This window comes from Curcuma longa, chromosome 4, assembly GCF_044706935.1.
Source record: "Curcuma longa cultivar G26 ecotype Majalengka, Jawa Barat chromosome 4, ITB_CL_G26_1.1, whole genome shotgun sequence".
In the NCBI taxonomy this organism is placed as follows: domain Eukaryota; kingdom Viridiplantae; phylum Streptophyta; class Magnoliopsida; order Zingiberales; family Zingiberaceae; genus Curcuma; species Curcuma longa.
Genome location: NC_133864.1, coordinates 3,204,469 through 3,222,393, shown reverse-complemented (window position 1 = coordinate 3,222,393; position 17,925 = coordinate 3,204,469). Strand labels below are relative to the sequence as shown.

General features: G+C 36.2%; 2 protein-coding genes, 1 non-coding gene and 1 pseudogene across 3 annotated transcripts; 3 read left to right on the top strand and 1 right to left on the bottom strand.

Annotated features, from left to right (window-relative positions):
- Positions 1-2,034: 2,034 nt before the first annotated feature.
- LOC141826266 (uncharacterized) lies at positions 2,035-7,005 on the bottom strand. The gene is made up of 7 exons (XM_074713509.1): positions 6,953-7,005; positions 6,789-6,890; positions 6,405-6,599; positions 6,222-6,317; positions 5,784-6,120; positions 3,047-4,512; positions 2,035-2,385 (listed from the first exon to the last, which is right to left on the bottom strand). The coding sequence occupies exons 3-6, from the start codon at positions 6,549-6,551 to the stop codon at positions 3,056-3,058; spliced, it is 2,037 nt and encodes a 678-aa protein (XP_074569610.1). The 5' UTR covers positions 6,552-6,599; positions 6,789-6,890; positions 6,953-7,005; the 3' UTR covers positions 2,035-2,385; positions 3,047-3,055.
- Positions 7,006-9,118: 2,113 nt separating this feature from the next.
- On the top strand, positions 9,119-13,208 carry LOC141826273 (clathrin light chain 1-like). Its single transcript, XM_074713520.1, has 3 exons — positions 9,119-9,689; positions 12,279-12,432; positions 12,519-13,208. Exons 1-3 carry the CDS (start codon positions 9,214-9,216, stop codon positions 12,930-12,932), a joined length of 1,044 nt encoding a protein of 347 aa, XP_074569621.1. The 5' UTR covers positions 9,119-9,213; the 3' UTR covers positions 12,933-13,208.
- Positions 13,209-13,682: 474 nt separating this feature from the next.
- LOC141826274 (sphingolipid delta(4)-desaturase DES1-like) lies at positions 13,683-16,460 on the top strand (annotated as a pseudogene).
- A 1,153-nt stretch (positions 16,461-17,613) lies between these two features.
- On the top strand, positions 17,614-17,687 carry TRNAI-UAU (transfer RNA isoleucine (anticodon UAU)). Its single transcript has one exon. It is a non-coding gene; the product is annotated as a tRNA-Ile (tRNA).
- The last annotated feature ends 238 nt before the right edge of the window (positions 17,688-17,925 follow it).

Below are 17,925 nucleotides of genomic sequence, written 5' to 3'. Positions count from 1 at the left end.
AGGGAGACTTCAAATTTTATGCCCATCTATTTGGCTCTTAGTGGACTCGCACTAATCACTCGTCCATATCTACTTCTTTGAACACAAACAAAATCAACTCCACTCTCCCTTTGCAACTTAGGCACCATTTAAAGAGCCACCTACATTCACTACGTACCACCCACAACCTTCGCAAGTTGCCAATTAAATGACTGCGTAATTACTGAAGCGTTTTATCATAACAATTTCTTCCTAAATCGACTTCTAAAGTATCACGGGCAAGTTTGTCACTTGGAGTCCCATATCAATTTCCAAATTGACTACTTTCCAATCCCATCTATATATATATATATGTGTGTGTGTGTTCGTGCAATAATTATCTCATTAAACAAAAGATAAGTATTGAATATCCAATTGGTCCTACAATAAATAGATCATAACTGATCAGAGACTACAGCAATCATTTGTACAGTTCCTTAAACACAGCATTGAAGAATCAAACTGTGTCAACAGGAGCTCAAATGTTGCCATTATTAACCTACGGAAATTGACAGGTCGTAGAAGCCATAAAGCAAAATAGTAAGATATATCATGCCGAATGGTGTGTTACCTTGCAGCGTCTGGAATCAACAAGTTACCTCTCCTCCAGAAAGGCAAGTTAATTGATAAAAATTACCCTTAATTTGTCTGCTGAAGATGGATGAACATATGCTACCTCTTTCTCGCTCTTTTTCTTTTTCTTTTCTTTTTATTAGTTAAATTTCTCCTTAATTATCTGCAATCTGCATTGGATGCTTTCCTGGAAACATAAGACCAGCGACTACATCAAGTTTGCATGTCAGGAATCTGAAAAGGGGGATGCTCGGGGGGCACTTTACAGCACCGACTATAGTGCGTGACATGGTTCATCAACAATTGCTGAAAGGGAGACGTCGAACGGCAATTCCTCAGCCTATTCCGTTGGTTCATCAGCGCTCGTAGGGACATACACTGCTAATATTGCTAGTTATATATCATTCTTATTTATCTGAACTATATATGAAATCAATAAATTATTTAAAACAAACAATTTATGAAAACTTTGTTGAGATAAAAGCTGAGTGTTATGTTTGGTTAATATCAATGATTGTTCTCTTAGAATTTTTAGAGAATGAGATCTCTAACTTTAATTAAAATTATGGACCTGAGCGAACTATCTGAGCAAACTAATTAGATCAAACAAGCCAAGCAGACTGAAAAAATTAATAGGTAGAAAATGAGCCTAGTAGACTAACTTGACCAAACCCTAAATGTCATTGTGATAATTTAGTTAACATTGTAGTTAATGAATGAGATTTAAGAGTGGAGTAATTGTTAGGTGGTTGTGTAGATTAGTATATAGACTTATTAAAATCAAAATCGAAAGGAATAGAGCTACAAGTAAATTGACCATTTGTGAATAAACTCAGTACCATTCGTTTATACTCATTCAAAAATGGAAAATATATAGTACAAATAAAGTTGAAACTATGACTACTAACGAGCTCGAATCATTAATGTTCATGAATAAATCTAGTGAACAATTTATAAATAAACATACTCTTTAACTTGTCCAAATTTTAATTATAAATTTATTTTTTAAAAAGTTTTATTCAAATGCATAATAATAATAATATATAATTATATAAAATATTAAAAATTAGAAAATATTATGCATTCATATATTAAATTAATATTTTACTTAAATTATAAAAACAACAATATCATTAATTAAGCTCGATAAAACATAGAGCTCAATAAACTTTTAATAAGCAAACATAAAAAAAAAAATGAACAAACTAAAACCAGTCAAGCTCAAGCTTATTTGTAACCCTATAAAGGAGTATAAATGTATTAAAAATAATAGAGTTTGAAAAGCATTTAACAATTAAAAAAGGAAAGACATGGTGATATGTATCCGCTTTCAGGAAAACAAAAATTTGAATTTGTAGGGTCACATGAAACATATAACCTGAGCATCAGACTGAAGAATGCAAATTTCAAATGGAAAATTACTGCACGTTATCTAACCTGAAAATTATCCACATCCTCAAGTACTGAAGTAGATATACTTTCTTACCAGCGTGATGCTCATCTGCATACTCGTCGAATGCTTTTGTTCATGATCAACAATCATCTACTTAGTATATTATAACTTCACAGTAGGAAACATGTAAGAGGCCTCAGCACACACTCGACAGAGTCTTGGGATTTTATCAAAGATCATGTGGTTCAATTAATATGATCTGTTGATGCAATTTAAGATTATGTGACCGAAGGCTGTACTTAGAAAGCAAATTCCAGCCACCTCAAGTTTCTTCTACAAGGATCTCATTAACTTCCCCTCTAAAGCAGTTCTTGATCTCGTTAGTCATTAATAAGATGTTCCTGTGTAATGTTGAATCATAAAACCTTAGCGCAAATGGAGGTAGCAACAACTATATACGCTACTCGTATCTTCACATCTAGCTTTCTGTGAACATCAACTAGCATGAATCAATAAATAAATAGCAACTGTGAAATCATATATTTTCTAAAAAGAAAAAACCGTTATTTACTACAAACTAAATTTCATATTGAATGAATGGTTCACAAAACAGCAGCTAAATGTGTCTTAAATTTTGCATGTGAGAAGCTGCTGGATTGTTTGGCGTAATAGTTAACCTACAATACAACAAATATTTATCATGGTGTATCCCTATTCTGTTGAATAGTATCTAGGTTACTGCATGTTTCTCTTATGTGAATAGGGCTGACTAGGGTATCCAAAAGCATACTACTAGATGGAACAAACAAAATGTGGGTGAAGAAATTGTTGGAAGTTTGCCGACAAGTCCTGGGTGGTTTTGAGATAGGCATACTATGCTGAACTAACCAAAGGACTTGCAAATAGCAAGTTGCAATGTTCTACTAACAGATGTCATATAACAAAAATTAAAGAATCTTCACCACCATATATAACTGCATAGAACAGAAAAATATACATTAGAGAAATTGAGTCGACTGTAATTTTGAATTAAAAAATCCATAATTGCAAGTTCATAAATACCTGAAACCATCAACACCTTCTACCTATGCTATAAGGCCTTGAACGTTTACTTCTAGTAGGAATTAAACAATTTTCCTCTGAACTTCTGCTAGACTGATTCAGTTCATACTTAATGGCATAAAGATCTTCACATATTTCATGCCTTGAAAGAGATACAATTCCCGGCAATATATCCTTCTGAAAATCCCTTAGTCCCCTTCGTAGCCTATACCCACTTGCATCCTTCCTACTATCTTTGTCTATTAGTTTGTCACAGACTGAGCTTCCATCATCTCTAATTTCCTTTAGCTTCAAAGTTATTGTCTCAAAAGAATCAGAAGACTGTGGTTGATCCATGCCTTGTTCAGACTCAGATTTAATCTTCCTGTTACTCATTAGATGGTCCACCGCATATAATGGGTTCTTTGAAGAAATAGATAGCAGAGTCTTTGCTGCTTTGGCAACAATATGATCCATCAGTGGCACTTGAGCTAGTCTTTGATCTAAATGCTCTTTAGGTTGGGATGTACAGAAATGGTATGTTTTATCTTCTACGCCCAAGAATGTTTCGGACTCTTCAACAGGTGGAATTTCATTGATGGGAATATTTTCAGGAACTACCAAATCTAATTCAGTTGCAGAATTGGAGACAACTACATGCTTTGCTACATGCCCGTTCTCTGAGGTGCATTCAAAGTGATTGTTCTTGGTCACATCATGGGACTCAGGTTCATCTTGTTGCTCTCCATGTGCAACTTTGACGTGACTTGATAAGGTATCTTCTTCACTTTCTTCTTTATGTAACATTTTCTCTTCCAAACCTCCTGTATTTGGCGGTAAATTGGTACTCTCAGCTGGTGCATGTAAGCAATCATTTTCGAAATAACTGCAGGAAATAGGAAGCATACTTCTGCTATCAGAAATAATTGGCTGGCCCAATAATGAAAAAGTACTTCCTTTTCCAGGTTTACATAACTCTTCAATTATTGGTACATCTGCAGTGTGCTGAGTTCCGATCTTGCGGGCATTAGAAATACTTTCAACCAAATCATGGCAACATGCCTCAGGACTCCTGATGCTGGATCTGAGAAATTCATTGTCTACACCTTGGTAATTCATATGATAAATGGCATCACTAGTCTGTACAGAAGTTTGTGCTGAACAAGGACGAGAGACTTTAACATCGTGATGCAATGAGCTGGCATTCCTTTGACTTGAATTTCTCAAATCAGGTGATAGAAACCCAGGCTGCACCATGCTGGTCGATCCTTTCAAGTATTCAACATTTGATACACTCAAATCAGCTCCAGGGAGAATAATTGTAGATCTCGTGGATGGTGAAGTTGATGATTCCACACTATCTGGAAAACCATTAACAAACTCATCATCTTGGGCTATGTTCAGGTCGATAAAAGTAAGTTTGTATTTTGATTGTTGCTTCTCAGTTGGCAAATTAACAAATTGAGATCTTCCTTGTTCTTCTAATCCTGATTATCCCAAGAAGAGCTGGATTAATATACAGAACAATGACAGTTAATTTTCAAAGCAAAAAAACTTCAATGGTCATCTAGAAGATGAAAATCCTTCTGGATGCCCATAAAAAATTCACAAACTATATCTGATTTCCAAAACATAAAAAATCAAAACTAGGAAAGTATCTGCTAGAAAATTGATAAATGACTCCACAACAGATTTTCCATGACGAACATATCTTTCCAAAACAGTATGTTGTCTTCAACTTCAAGTAAGCAGAAAACCAGCTCATGCTTGCAAACACAAATGAAAAAGCATCAAACAACATGATCTTTTCCAGATAATTCTTTTCTTTCTCAAAAGCAATTCAAAAGGAGTAGTCCATGATACTACGAATCTGACAGAGTTGTTACACCTAAAGATCATATTAAACCATGTAAATTTTGTATTGACAACTGCAAACAGAAACTTCTAAAGTTTATTAAACTTGAAGCTTTTGTGTAACAACATAGATTCTCATACTTCGAAGTGCATGCATCAAACAAACATTACATAGTACATTAGCTAATGCTTATCACATGTTTTAGACTCATGTTGGATATATAAAGAAGTAGATATAAATTTACTTAAGAGAATAATCACATCTATCAAGCACAAGTCTTAGCCAATAAACAGGGAAACTAAGGGAAATGAAAGAGAAGAAATCAAGGAAAGAGTAAATGGAAGATTACAAGAAATAAAAGAGTTAATTTCAAGCTTATATAGAGCACTTAGATAACCATACATTGGTAGAGCTTCATGAGAGCAGAGCTAATTCTATCACTATACTAAACTCCCTTTAAGATATTACATCTGTCCAACAAATTGACTCACAGTAGTACTTCTTTGATCCCCACCAAATTCAAACTGAAATTCCTCACCTACTAGTTGACTGGATGAACAAGCTGAATGAAAACTTAACCCAACTGTTACCGAATTCTACAACTTGTGCCACAACTAATCAATGAGATTTGCTCCTTAGGTTGGTGGCTCATTTAGTGTTAGGAATTGTAATCAAGATCAAACAGAATATAAGCATATAGTTTCAGTCCACAGCTATAACTAGAATGAGTGCCATATGAATAACAAGAGATGACTTTTAGCCTCCTAATGCCAGATCTAGTCATTCTTTGATACAACTAGCTCAAATTAAATCCTTCACTGTACCAGTGAGGCATAAAATACACCATATCATTTACTTTTATACTGTTTCTCTACAAGCCACAGATTCACTATAACAACTCACCTACATCTGAGTTGACGAATTTAATGTTTCTCCATTTGTCAGTCAAATTTTCTGTATGTAAAAACTTCTCCAACGGCATACAACCAGACTCATTCAACATTCTAATTTTCAAAGATGGGATATATGAAGCAGTAACTTGAGAATGAGTCTTGTTCTTATTTGCATCTTCCACCACTTTTAACTCCGATGCCTTATTGACCTTAGCCTCTGTAGCACTGAAGCTGACTTTGACATGCCTTGTACTAAAACCATATTGATAGGTACCAGACCTAGTTTCTTCTGTCGACCCATTTACAATTTCATCAGAAGAATCGCTAACAAAGTCAACTAAATCGACCTGCACAACAGAATCCAATCAGGAATAATTCAAGAATTTACTAACAGATATCTCAGATAAGGTGTTGCCACTGTGTAGATGTCATTGCCGGAAGATCTCACCACAGGCACCTCAACATGAACTGAATTGGTTCGTCTCCAGCGAATCTCATTCATCAATGCCTTCTGAGTCCAATAGAGGCGATGAAGTTCCCGCACCTACGGATCAAAAACCCACGCAACCGTCCATAGTTTAACAATCAACAACAAGCATCTATAACCCAAAAGGATAGCAAAACCAAAAACCTGATGCTTGAAGAGGATCTCGTGCTGAAGCATGGCGTACTTCAATCCCTCCTTCACGTGTTCTTCGTACTCCGGAGGTGGCGTGAGGTTTAGGTTCAAATCTCCTCTCCTTGACGCCATTGCCATCTCCATCGCCGTCGCCGTCATGTCACCAATGTGCACTCCTTGACGCCTAATTAACCACTTCTCACAAACCTAGGCACAAAGACCACGTACATTAATCAAACGACAGACTCTGACATAACATTCTTCAAACAAAACAAGCAGCCACCGACCATGGAAGGAGTCGAAGATTCGCATACAAATGGGATTACAGAACTAGAAAAAAAATGAAGTTGGTAAAGAAAAAAACAAAAGGAGTTTTGGAGACTAAGTTAATGTTACCTCTCTTCCCCCTTTTGGTCGTCATCCTTCTGAAACTAATGTTCTTTCTGGCCCAACTCCCTCGGCCTCGGCATCTTCTGCTCTAATCTAATGTCGAGATCACTGCTAAAAGCAACGTCAACAGACAGAAAGCATACAGAAGGAGCGAGAGAGTGGATACAAACATATCAAGATTGTCCGGCAGCGGCAGCGATCTCGTCTACAGCTGCTATTCCACTTCCACCCCAGAGACTCAAGAGAGGGGTTTCGTCGGCTCGTTGGAACAGTGTGACAGCGACTGCGTCGTGCCCTTGCCTGCGCACGCCTCTGCCCCGGTACGCCCTTCCTCGGGGGGATTTGGATCGGGATCGACTCCTGCTGATCGCGATACTATCGCTGCTGATCTCGAGGAGGGCGGAGCATCTTGTCTCAGGGATTGGAATTAAAACGAACGTTGCTCTTTCGCAATCTCGCACTACGGCGCACACACCCATTTATTAAAAAAAAAAATGAGTTGAATGGACAATTGTACCCTTCAAACTTGTTCATTTCCTTCTTCATTCGGCGATCGTTGTTTAACCAGACAAAAGCCTCGGGACTTTAAGATTCGTCCAATAATCGCAATCAGACGAATAACGACAAAGATTTAGTTCTAATACCATCCGAACCTAAATTCCATATAATTATTTTTTCCGCAACTCAAATTCATAAATATAAATTCACACTGTAATATATACCTTTGAACTCCTTCCTACTTGTAATTTTAATATTATATAAAAATCCATTTGATTACAAAATCAGTTACTCTTAAAATTTTAGTATCTTCAAATATTTCCTCAAATGCTAAAAAAATTCGACAATAAAATTAATAGGACTAATTAATTTTTAATATATATTTTAGATTAAAATGAGTTAAATAATTTAATCAAAAATAAAAATGCAAAAAAAACACACACATCTTAAAATCACGTACAATTTAATAATGAGAATAATAAACAATCAAATGTTTGAACAAAACATGTCTACATTTATAAAAATGAATATGAGCTCTAAGAAAAATTAACAGTATAAAATTTATATGAAGAAATCAAATACATATTGTGATCCAATAGTGATGACGTGGATATGTCAAAAATAAAGGAAAAAGAATAAAAAATATGCATTCATCGAGTAAGGAAGCCACGATCTCTCGTTAACATTGGGCCGAGCTCTATCAGGTCTCGAAATGTGACCTTAAGTATTGAGCCGACCTCATGACTTGGTCCCAATATCCTATGCCGATCTCATGACCTAGTCTCGGTATCATACGACGACCTCATGATCTGGTCCCGGTATCCTATGTCGACCTCATGACCTGGTCCCGGTATCATAAGTCGACCTCATGACCTAGTCTTAGTATCTTACGCCGATCTCATGACCTGATTCTGGTATCGTATGTCGATCTCATGACTCCCAGTATCACACATGCAGGTGAGCTCGGCAACATGCCCCACCTATAGGAGAGCTCGATCATAGACTTAGGTCAGTCCGGCCACCCACAAATAAGTTCGGTCATACACTCAGTTCAGTTCGATTACACATCTTTCGACCTCATATTGACTCTTTCTTTTCGGTTAATGCTTATCATCTCATCTCAAAGGATAAGCGCAATGACTGAGTTCCCAGATTTGGTCCATGACAATTTCAGCCGTCGAATGAAGATAATCAACACCGCTGAGCCATTAGATGTTTGGGAACTGTCAAAGATCGGGCCGATGATGACGCCGTCACAACCAATCGCAAGTAGTAAGGTTCGAAGATCACGTTCCCGCTACCGCTATATAAACTCCGCATGTATGAAAGAAAATCATCTGGAATTCTTTTCGCATACTACCATTTCTATTTTTTCCCTTCTGACTTGAACGTCGAAGTGACCTCGTCGGAAATCTCCGACGCTTTGCTAATCCGTCAGTTCAATTTTTTCTTCCTCCCTCAGGTTCTTCTTATTGACAGGATTCACAAAAATTAAAATGATCAATTATTGACTAATGACTTATTGAAATAGCAGAATTGTCAAAAATTCTGAAAGCCTTTTACTCCATCATTGGTTTAAAATACGTCGACAGATCACATATAATAATTCGGTTGTAATGCATAACACATGCCAGAAAAGTATGTCGATATAAATAATTAATAAATTGCTTTACAAATTATTTATTTTTATTCTAGTAATAATTTTAATTTTATTTTGATAATGCTCTCTCGTTTTTTATTGGATATACTATTTTATTATGTTTTTTGTGGGTAAAATTTGAAGGCAGACGATTTGGGAGGACATTTTTGCAACTTTGCGCAAGAAAATTCTAGGACTAATTCCTCACTCTAGCCCAAAGGAGAGAAAGATCTCGGCGGAGAGAGAAGCGAGCGAGGAGGGGAGCAGTCGTCTACTCGTCTTCCAGTTCACGGCATGTCGTCTTCCTTGGACAGCTTCGGCATCGATGGTGATGACATCTCTGCTTCGGTAGCAGGAGGATCCGGAATCGCCCGCCCCTTCGATGATGGCTATCTGGGCTACGACCCCCGCCTCCCCTCCCAGCGCTTCGACGCGTTCTCCACCTTCTCCCCCTCCGACGACGCCGACCACTCCGTCGATCACCTACAACCGGGCTCCCAAGGCTTCCCCGCCGATGTAGCCGCCAGCGCAGGCTTCGGACTCCAGCCCGAAGACGTCCCCATCCACCACCACCCGGCCTTTGGAGGCGGCGGTGACAGTATCCCCCCTTCCCCCGAAGGTTATGGCTTCTCCGCGGAGACGGCCCCTTTTGCCAACGGAATGTCATACGGAGTCGAGAACGGCGAGATCTTCACTTCGGATGGACCGATTCTTCCAGATCCGGACGAGATGCAGCACGAGGAGGGTTTCATCCTAAGGGAGTGGCGCCGGTAAGTCAGTTTTCTTCTAGATCTAGCCAAACTTTGTTTCACTTCTACTTGTTTCATGGCGATTAGTTTCCTGAGGTCGTTTATAATTATTCCGATGTTCATAGATCGGTTCTTTTGATGAATAGATCTAGTATGCTGCTACTTGTATTTTAATTTTTGATGCGATTCTCTGGATTCTTTATATCTTACTAGAGTGGATCTCCATAACTCCGTTATTATTATGTGATTGAAGGATGCTGTGATATATCTTGTCAATTACTTGCTTAATTTAGTTCTATGTTATTCTTCCTGGCTTATGCTTACCGGTGTACTTTTTTGTCGATATGGTCATAAAACATATCTGTACAACTATAAACGTTCTGTATAACGAGTGAGCTACAATCCAATATGTTTAATTACTCTTCCCAGATTTCCCCATGGTTCGATGAGATTGATACAATATTTATCAAGTATATGCAACACAGGTCGGATCCTGGTAACCTGGATGAAATCCTAGTCCGTCTTATAGGGAAACAATGAATTTAGCAAACTGAAGTTAATTGTGATCAAAACATAAGTTATCTGTTTTCCCTAGTTTCTGGTATGAACGTTTTCTAAGGTTAATTGTGTACATAATACAGATGGGAACATGAGTTATTAACATGGCTCAGTTGATTTGGAGTTATATATGACATCAAGGATAATCTTTAACTTCTCTTATGCGGATACTTGCTTTTGAGTGTTCCAACGTTCAAGCGTAGTTGTGTAGGGTGTGGACTGTGGAGACTAAATTTATTCTACTTTCTAACTTTTGGAGGAAAAGTTGGGTTTTTGAATTGATTCACTCTCGTTTTGAGTCTGGTCACCAGCTGATTACAGCAACAACACCTTTGCTACAGAACAAAACAAGAAACTATTGCTCAACACTTGGAGAAAGTTCAGGTTCATGGTACTGTAAAATCAAGTGCAGTTGCCAGACCGATAAGGAATTATTATTATATGCTCTTTGGTTCATTATTATGAAATATTTAAGGATTAATTATTATGATCTGCTTCAAATGTAACCTAGACGTGAATAAATTGTGACATTTGATACCTAAGTATGGTTGGTTGGTTGAACATAGGCATCCAGTTGTTCTCTGCCGATATTTTGACAGAACCCTGCAAAAAACATGATGGGATTTCACAGATGAATTGTAGAGACAAACGAAGACTAACTGTTGGTCAAACATTGTATTTTATGGCATTTGTCACACTAGGCACTTATGATTCTCTATGCACTTGTGATGTTTACAGTTTTCATTCTTCTCTATCACTGTCATGGAAGTGGGGAAGCAGATCGAAAAGGAGGGATTTTAGTGTTAAGAAATTTAGTGAAACCATAGTTGCAATTGTGATCTCCAAAGAAAAATTAGATATCCTGAGTTTCTTTTTTTAATCACTGTTTGAAATTAAAATGAGGCTTTCCCTGATTATAAAGCTAAAAAAATGCTTGCTAACAATTTGATTATACACCAACATGAGCATTCAAGTCATTGACAAAGCAGAAAGGCAGGCAATCAGATGTTCACTTGTTGATTGAACTTTTCAATTTCATGTTGTAAGGGTACTTGTAAAACTGGTACTTTTTGATGGTTGTCTAATTTTTATTTTATATGGAATTAATTTTCATCACAAATATGTGACCAATGATGTAATAGCATAAAATAATCTCTCTAGAAGTTACGCAGTGAAATTTCCTGTTAGAGTTTTTAAGTACAGTAACACTAAACATAGGCTGCCCATGACTTCTCTCTCAATTCTGTCTAGAGCATTGGGTATGTATTTCCAGCCTTTTTTACATATGACTTGAAGTAGCCTTTATTTTATTACATATTTCTTCAGTCATCGAACATGGTAATTTAGGATGGTTATCTAATTTTTTATGACCTGGAGTGACCAATGATGCATACTTTTTAAGAACTTCATAATCTACTCAAGGGAATAATCATTTACTTATGGCATTAACCAGGTCTTGTGAGTTTTTTCCTTTAACCCTTACTTGGTGAACATGAAATGCATATTCTATTTTGTTGCTATACACTGATATCTATTAAAACTTCTACATGGCATTTGTTTCTGCTGCATTATTTCCCAATAATATTGTGAAAATTTTCATAACTTTTTTTTTCAGTGACTGTCTGGTAATAAGTTAAATAACATCACATTTTCTTTTTTCGCTACTTTTTGTTCTAGGCACCTACTATAATAATGCATCACCATGATTTTATCATCTTGAAAACTGAAACCATTATGCTAATTACTTTTGTCATAGATCTATCAGCTTCCTGAAACTAGAATATAGTATTCCATTGAAGTAAAGCTATTAATTCCTTTACAATAATGGGTTGTGCTAAATTTGCATCACTGTTACTATCTTTGATACAATGGTTTCTTGTTTTGGTGTGTATATATCATCTTTCACAAACTTTATGTAACTTTTTAAAAAAATAATCAGATTAGGAATATTTGATGTCAATTATCAATAGTTCTTTAGTTAATCAGCTACTTTTGTATCCTATCTCGGTGATCCTGAGCATTTTGCTACTTTCAATTGATATGTTACATCAGCCAAAATGCCATCCTTCTCGAGGAGAAGGAAAGGAAAGAAAAAGAGCTTAGAAACGAGATCTTTATTGAAGCTGAAAGTTTCAAGAAAGCTTTTTATGAGAAACGGAAACTAAACTGCGAAACAAACAAGGTCCAGAACAGAGAAAAGGAAAAGGTAAGTAGTTTTATATGTATGCTCCAACGCCTTGCATCCAAAAATATAGTCTGAAGCTTGCACTAAGCATCTATGGTAATTGGCAGCTGTATGTCGCCAACCAGGAGAAGTTCCATGCAAATGCTGATAAACAATACTGGAAATCAATTGCCGAACTTATCCCCCATGAGATAGCTAACATCGAGAAAAGGGGGAAGAAAGAGAAGGATAAGAAGCCTTCAATTGTCGTGATTCAGGGACCAAAACCTGGAAAGCCCACTGATCTTTCAAGGTTACGCCAGATCTTGATAAAGCTGAAGCATAATCCCCCACCTCACATGAAACCCCCAACACCTCCGGCTTCAACAGAAGCCAAAAATGGAACTTCAGCTGCAGGGAAAAAACCAGCTTCTTCTGCGAGTGATGCCGAAGCTAATGGTCCTTCAGTTTCAGCAAAGACAGATACATCTGCAGCAGAAGGGCAAGCAGTCAAAGCACCTGAGCTAGTGGCCGCAGCCTGACCTTCACTTTAACTGCTCCACGTCTTGAGTGGCAAGCAAGGAGTACATAATTCATATATTTGCCTATCTTTGCCTATTCATGAGGGTTGCACAAAAGATAATCTCCTTGCACCTTTATTGTGATATTTTGTCTGTGATCAGGTTTCCAGGACTTTCAAACTCCATTCGTCGTTGTCACTGTCCATGTCTGCATTTTGGTGTATGAGATTTTATTAAGCCGAACATATTGATGTTGCAACAAAATTTATCAATCCTAGTATGTAATCGTAATTCGAACATGTTTTACTAGGTTAGCATTTCTACAAACCGAAGTTTGACCAATTTAATTAGCGAATAAATAAATAAATAAAATAGTTAGAATAGTCGGGCTATGACACATTCTTGTCACTATTATGAGCTTTGTTATTTTTACACGCAGGCGAAAGAGTTAATCTAAAAAAAGTCACTAATTTATAATGTTTTATAAAATAAAATGGCAACACTTCATTTGAATACCAATGTTAATTTAACTTTTTTGTGTTTTGATCTGTTTTAATCTTTTAAAAAATTAATGATTAGAAAAATGATTTGGGAGTGCAAACCAATCAACTTCTTCGTGCTTGTTAATTGTAAAACACTTCGCTACAATTTGTAATATTTTTGTTTAACGAACGGGAAACCCTAGAATGGGTTCAGTTTCAAAATAGCAGCAGGAAGTTTCAGAACGTCGACTGGTAGTAATTCAATGATGAACTCACTCCATCCAAAAACCATGGCAATCAAGTCTAATAACAACCTTCCATCCTATAAATACACGAAACAAATAGAGAAGAAGGCAGATCGCAGAGCAAATAAAGGTCCATCCTCTCTCTCTCTCTGAGTCTCTTCTCTGAAATCTTATGCCATCAGAGAGAGAGACAGGGAAATGGGTAGGGGAGGCAGTGCAGCGGACGCCGGGGAAGGAGTAATGGCCACGGATTTCTTCTGGTCGTACACGGACGAACCCCACGCCTCGCGCAGAAAGGAGATCCTCGCCCGATACCCTCAGATCCGGAGCTCTTCGGCCCTGATCCCCTCGCCTTCCTCAAGGTCACCACCACATTCTTCTCTTCTCGCGCCTACAACCTTTGGATCTTGCTTTTTCATTGTTTTCTTTTTCGAGCAAAAGCTAGATTTTGGAGTTTTTTCTTTTTCTTTTTCTGCGGAGTGCATTTTTTGGGACTTTACTCTTCTTTCAAAGATGAGATTTTTTGTAGCATTTTATGTGAATGGTTTTTCTAGGTTGATTACGACGTTAACTTTGAGAATATATAGAAAGTTTCGTTTCATGCTTTACCAAAATTCTGATTCTTTCTCTAATAATTCCTACTATTCACAAAAATAAAACTGATTGCGATGTGTTTTCTGAAGATTTGAGATTGATTGATTTGCTATCGAGTAGATTTGTTGTTATCAAGGAACTAGCTCTTGCAATCACTTTTATCTTATATGGTTTTGATTTGATAACCTCCCCTTTCGTGTCGTTCTCCCCATTACAATATGTATAATCATAGCCTCTTTTTTTGTCTGTGAGAGAATGAGATTTATGGTATTTTGTTCTGGAACTTTTGTATTCATATAATCCTGCGATTTACTTACCTGGGAAAGAAACGATTGTTGGTTTGATGCAATGAAGACCCTGGATTTAGGGATACACTATAGTGTACGACTTTTCTTTGCTAGTTGTGTTCAGACAATTTTCAGCTTTCTTCTTTTCTTTACACCTAATTGAGTTGCTTCTATACCTATGATCTGCCTGTTGGCTTCTAGCAATATCTGAGTGTTATAGGAAATTTGAGTATCTTTTCACTACCTGAACTTTACTTCGGAATAAAGTCTTCGACGTATTATTCATGCCCCTTTAGGGGCTTTCAATTTACCATTTCTGTTTCGCTCGGATTTTGAACATTTTAGAATCTAAGTGATACAGTTTATTAAATCAAATAATTACAGCTTATTGATTATTACATGCAATATTTTCTCTTATCTACATTCTTTAGTGAATTCTCATGAAAAAGTTGAATATTTCAAAATGATAACGGACAATAGAATAGGATCACTTGATGCTTCAGCGTGTATTAGATATATCTTATATAGTTAGAGATTTTCTTTGGTTTTTAACAATCTCTATAACTATATGTTAATGCTTGATCTTGTTGCATCTTGTATACTTTTTATTCTTCTGTACTCACTTTTTTCAACAACTAAAATTCTGTTTCATCAGTGAAGAACAATTTTACTAGTATAATACTTATCAAACCCATCATCTCATTGCAGCTTCTAGAAATTTCAAAGTTATGAGCATACAAAGATTTTTCTAATGCTCATAGAATGTGAAGAAATAGTAACAGAAACTTCTTTCCAATAGCAGTTTTAAACATCATGTGACATTCTCCTCTGATGGTTCTGAAAACCTTTTCAATTTTAGTGTTTCTCATTTCCCTTCTATCCATAGCACATTGTTTAAGATAGTTTTCTCTCCTTTTCTTTGTCAACAATTTGCAGATAAGTGCAGTTGTTCTTCTTCAGCTATGGACTGCTACCTACCTTCACAATGCAAGCTGGCTCAAGATCCTAACAGTTGCATACTTCTTTGGTTCTTTCCTCAACCACAACCTATTTCTGGCCATCCATGAGCTCAGCCACAACCTAGCCTTCTCAATCCCATCGTACAACCGATGGCTAGGGATATTTGCCAATCTTCCAATCGGCGTTCCCATGTCTATTACATTCCAAAAGTATCATTTGGAGCACCATAGGTACCAAGGCGTTGATGGGATGGATATGGATATTCCTAGCCGCGTTGAGGCTCTTGTAGTCACCAATGCAATCACCAAGTCCATTTGGGTTATTTTCCAGCTTTTCTTCTATGCTTTACGACCAGTCTTCCTCAAGCCCAAACCACCTGGCTTATGGGAATTCACCAATCTGATAATCCAGCTTTCTCTTGACGCTTCCCTGGCATATTTCTGGGGATGGAAATCCCTTGCGTACCTGATACTAGCAACTTTTGTTGGAGGAGGAATGCACCCAATGGCAGGCCATTTCATTTCTGAACACTACGTCTTCAACCCTGATCAGGAAACTTACTCCTACTATGGGCCTCTGAATCTGATGACTTGGAGTGTGGGATATCACAACGAGCACCACGACTTCCCTAGAATTCCCGGCAGCAGGCTCTATAAGTTGAAAGAAATTGCCCCTGAGTACTATGACAACTTGAAATCATACAAATCGTGGAGCCAGGTGATCTTCATGTACACAATGGACCACACCATTGGACCCTTCAGCAGGATGAAGAGGAAGGCATCAAAGGGTACTGAGACAATCAAGCAAGAGTAGAACTGCAGATTTTGGTGGTGAATCATTTCATTCTTTTAGATTGTTTGGGATTCAGAAAACCAATTTTCAGCAGATCTTTTGATTTTTTTCTCCTAGTCATTGTTGATGCCCTGTGCCACTTTGGATTGCTGTCAGCACAATTGAGTTGATTTTGATGCTGGAATTCATTTTCTCCATATAAATGCTTCATTAGTGTTAATGTGGCCTGAACATGAACACTTCGAGTGGACATTCGATCATGTATAAAAATTTATTAGAAACAATCGTGGGATACTTGAATCATATCCATGTGATCATTTAGTTATAAAGTATTAATCAACAATTGTGATAGGTGAAAAAGAATTATAACATTAGAAATAACATTAATATTATAGTAATTTTAAATATTAACTAAAATATACAATATAATTATACTTATTCCTTCTCAATGTTCCATTAAAAAAAATAAGAAAATTCAGGTATATCAAATCTCTTTTTTACGTATTCAAATTTGCTTTTATTTTACATATTTACTATTATAATCAAACTAAACTACTTTTAAACATGGTCAATTTATTCGCTATCTTCGTTTGTTTTAATTGTAAACTTCAATTTATATTTATATATTTTTACAATTTAATTGAATGATAAAACAGATTTTATTTTTAAACCCAAATAATAGTATATTAATATCCTTAAATTATACATTTTATGATCTTTTTTAAAATTTGTAGATTAATTCCAAATAGTTAATTTTTGAATGCAAATCCTGATCATTTATACACATCTTTAAAATTTGTTAAATAAATAATATTTTGTTCATTTACAGCCTTGCCAATCCTGAGTTTTTTCCTTTAAAAATTGTCTTTAAACAACCTCAAAATTGATGCTGCAACTTTTATTTAGTTAAATATGATGGAATATCTATCTGTTAGTTGTCCTCCCCAACACAATTTTTTTTAATCAGAAATTCAATTTGTACGGATTAGTCATTGCCTTCACAGTCCGCCCAAAATAAATTAAAGAAACGAGATGCTTTTTATATGATAATTCAATATCACTAACTTTACATACATTTAGTTTTAAATCTGATTATTTAAAAATATATTTTACCTTTTATCATCACACTATTCGCACACAATTGCTATATTCATTGAGAAGCATTTTAAAAAAAATGATTTTTGGACCTCCAACTAACCGTTTCATTTTTAAAAAAAAAATTATAATCCTCCGATCTGTTCCTTGTTTTTTAATTAATTACTAAAATCCAGCAATTAGCTGTTAGGGATTTTAACCTATATTTAATTTTGATATATTATAATTAAATACCAAAACACGCAATGGTCCCGTAGCTCAGTTGGTTAGAGCGTTGGTCTTATGAGCCGAAGGTCGCGGGTTCGAGCCCCGCCGGGACCATCTTCGGTTCGAATATCAAGTGGAATAAATTAGTCCATGAAAGTTAATGCTATTTTCCACTTTTTTTAAAGCTTTTTTTTTTAAGAAATGCGTCAAAGTTTTTTTTTAATTTAAAATTTCATTTTATCAAAAAAGGTTAATTTGAAAATAGAGAATTTTCCTGAACCTAAACCTAATGTCTTAGATATTTGAATGGTGAGGATTTACCATAATTTTCTTAGAGCTCGCTGTTGAATCA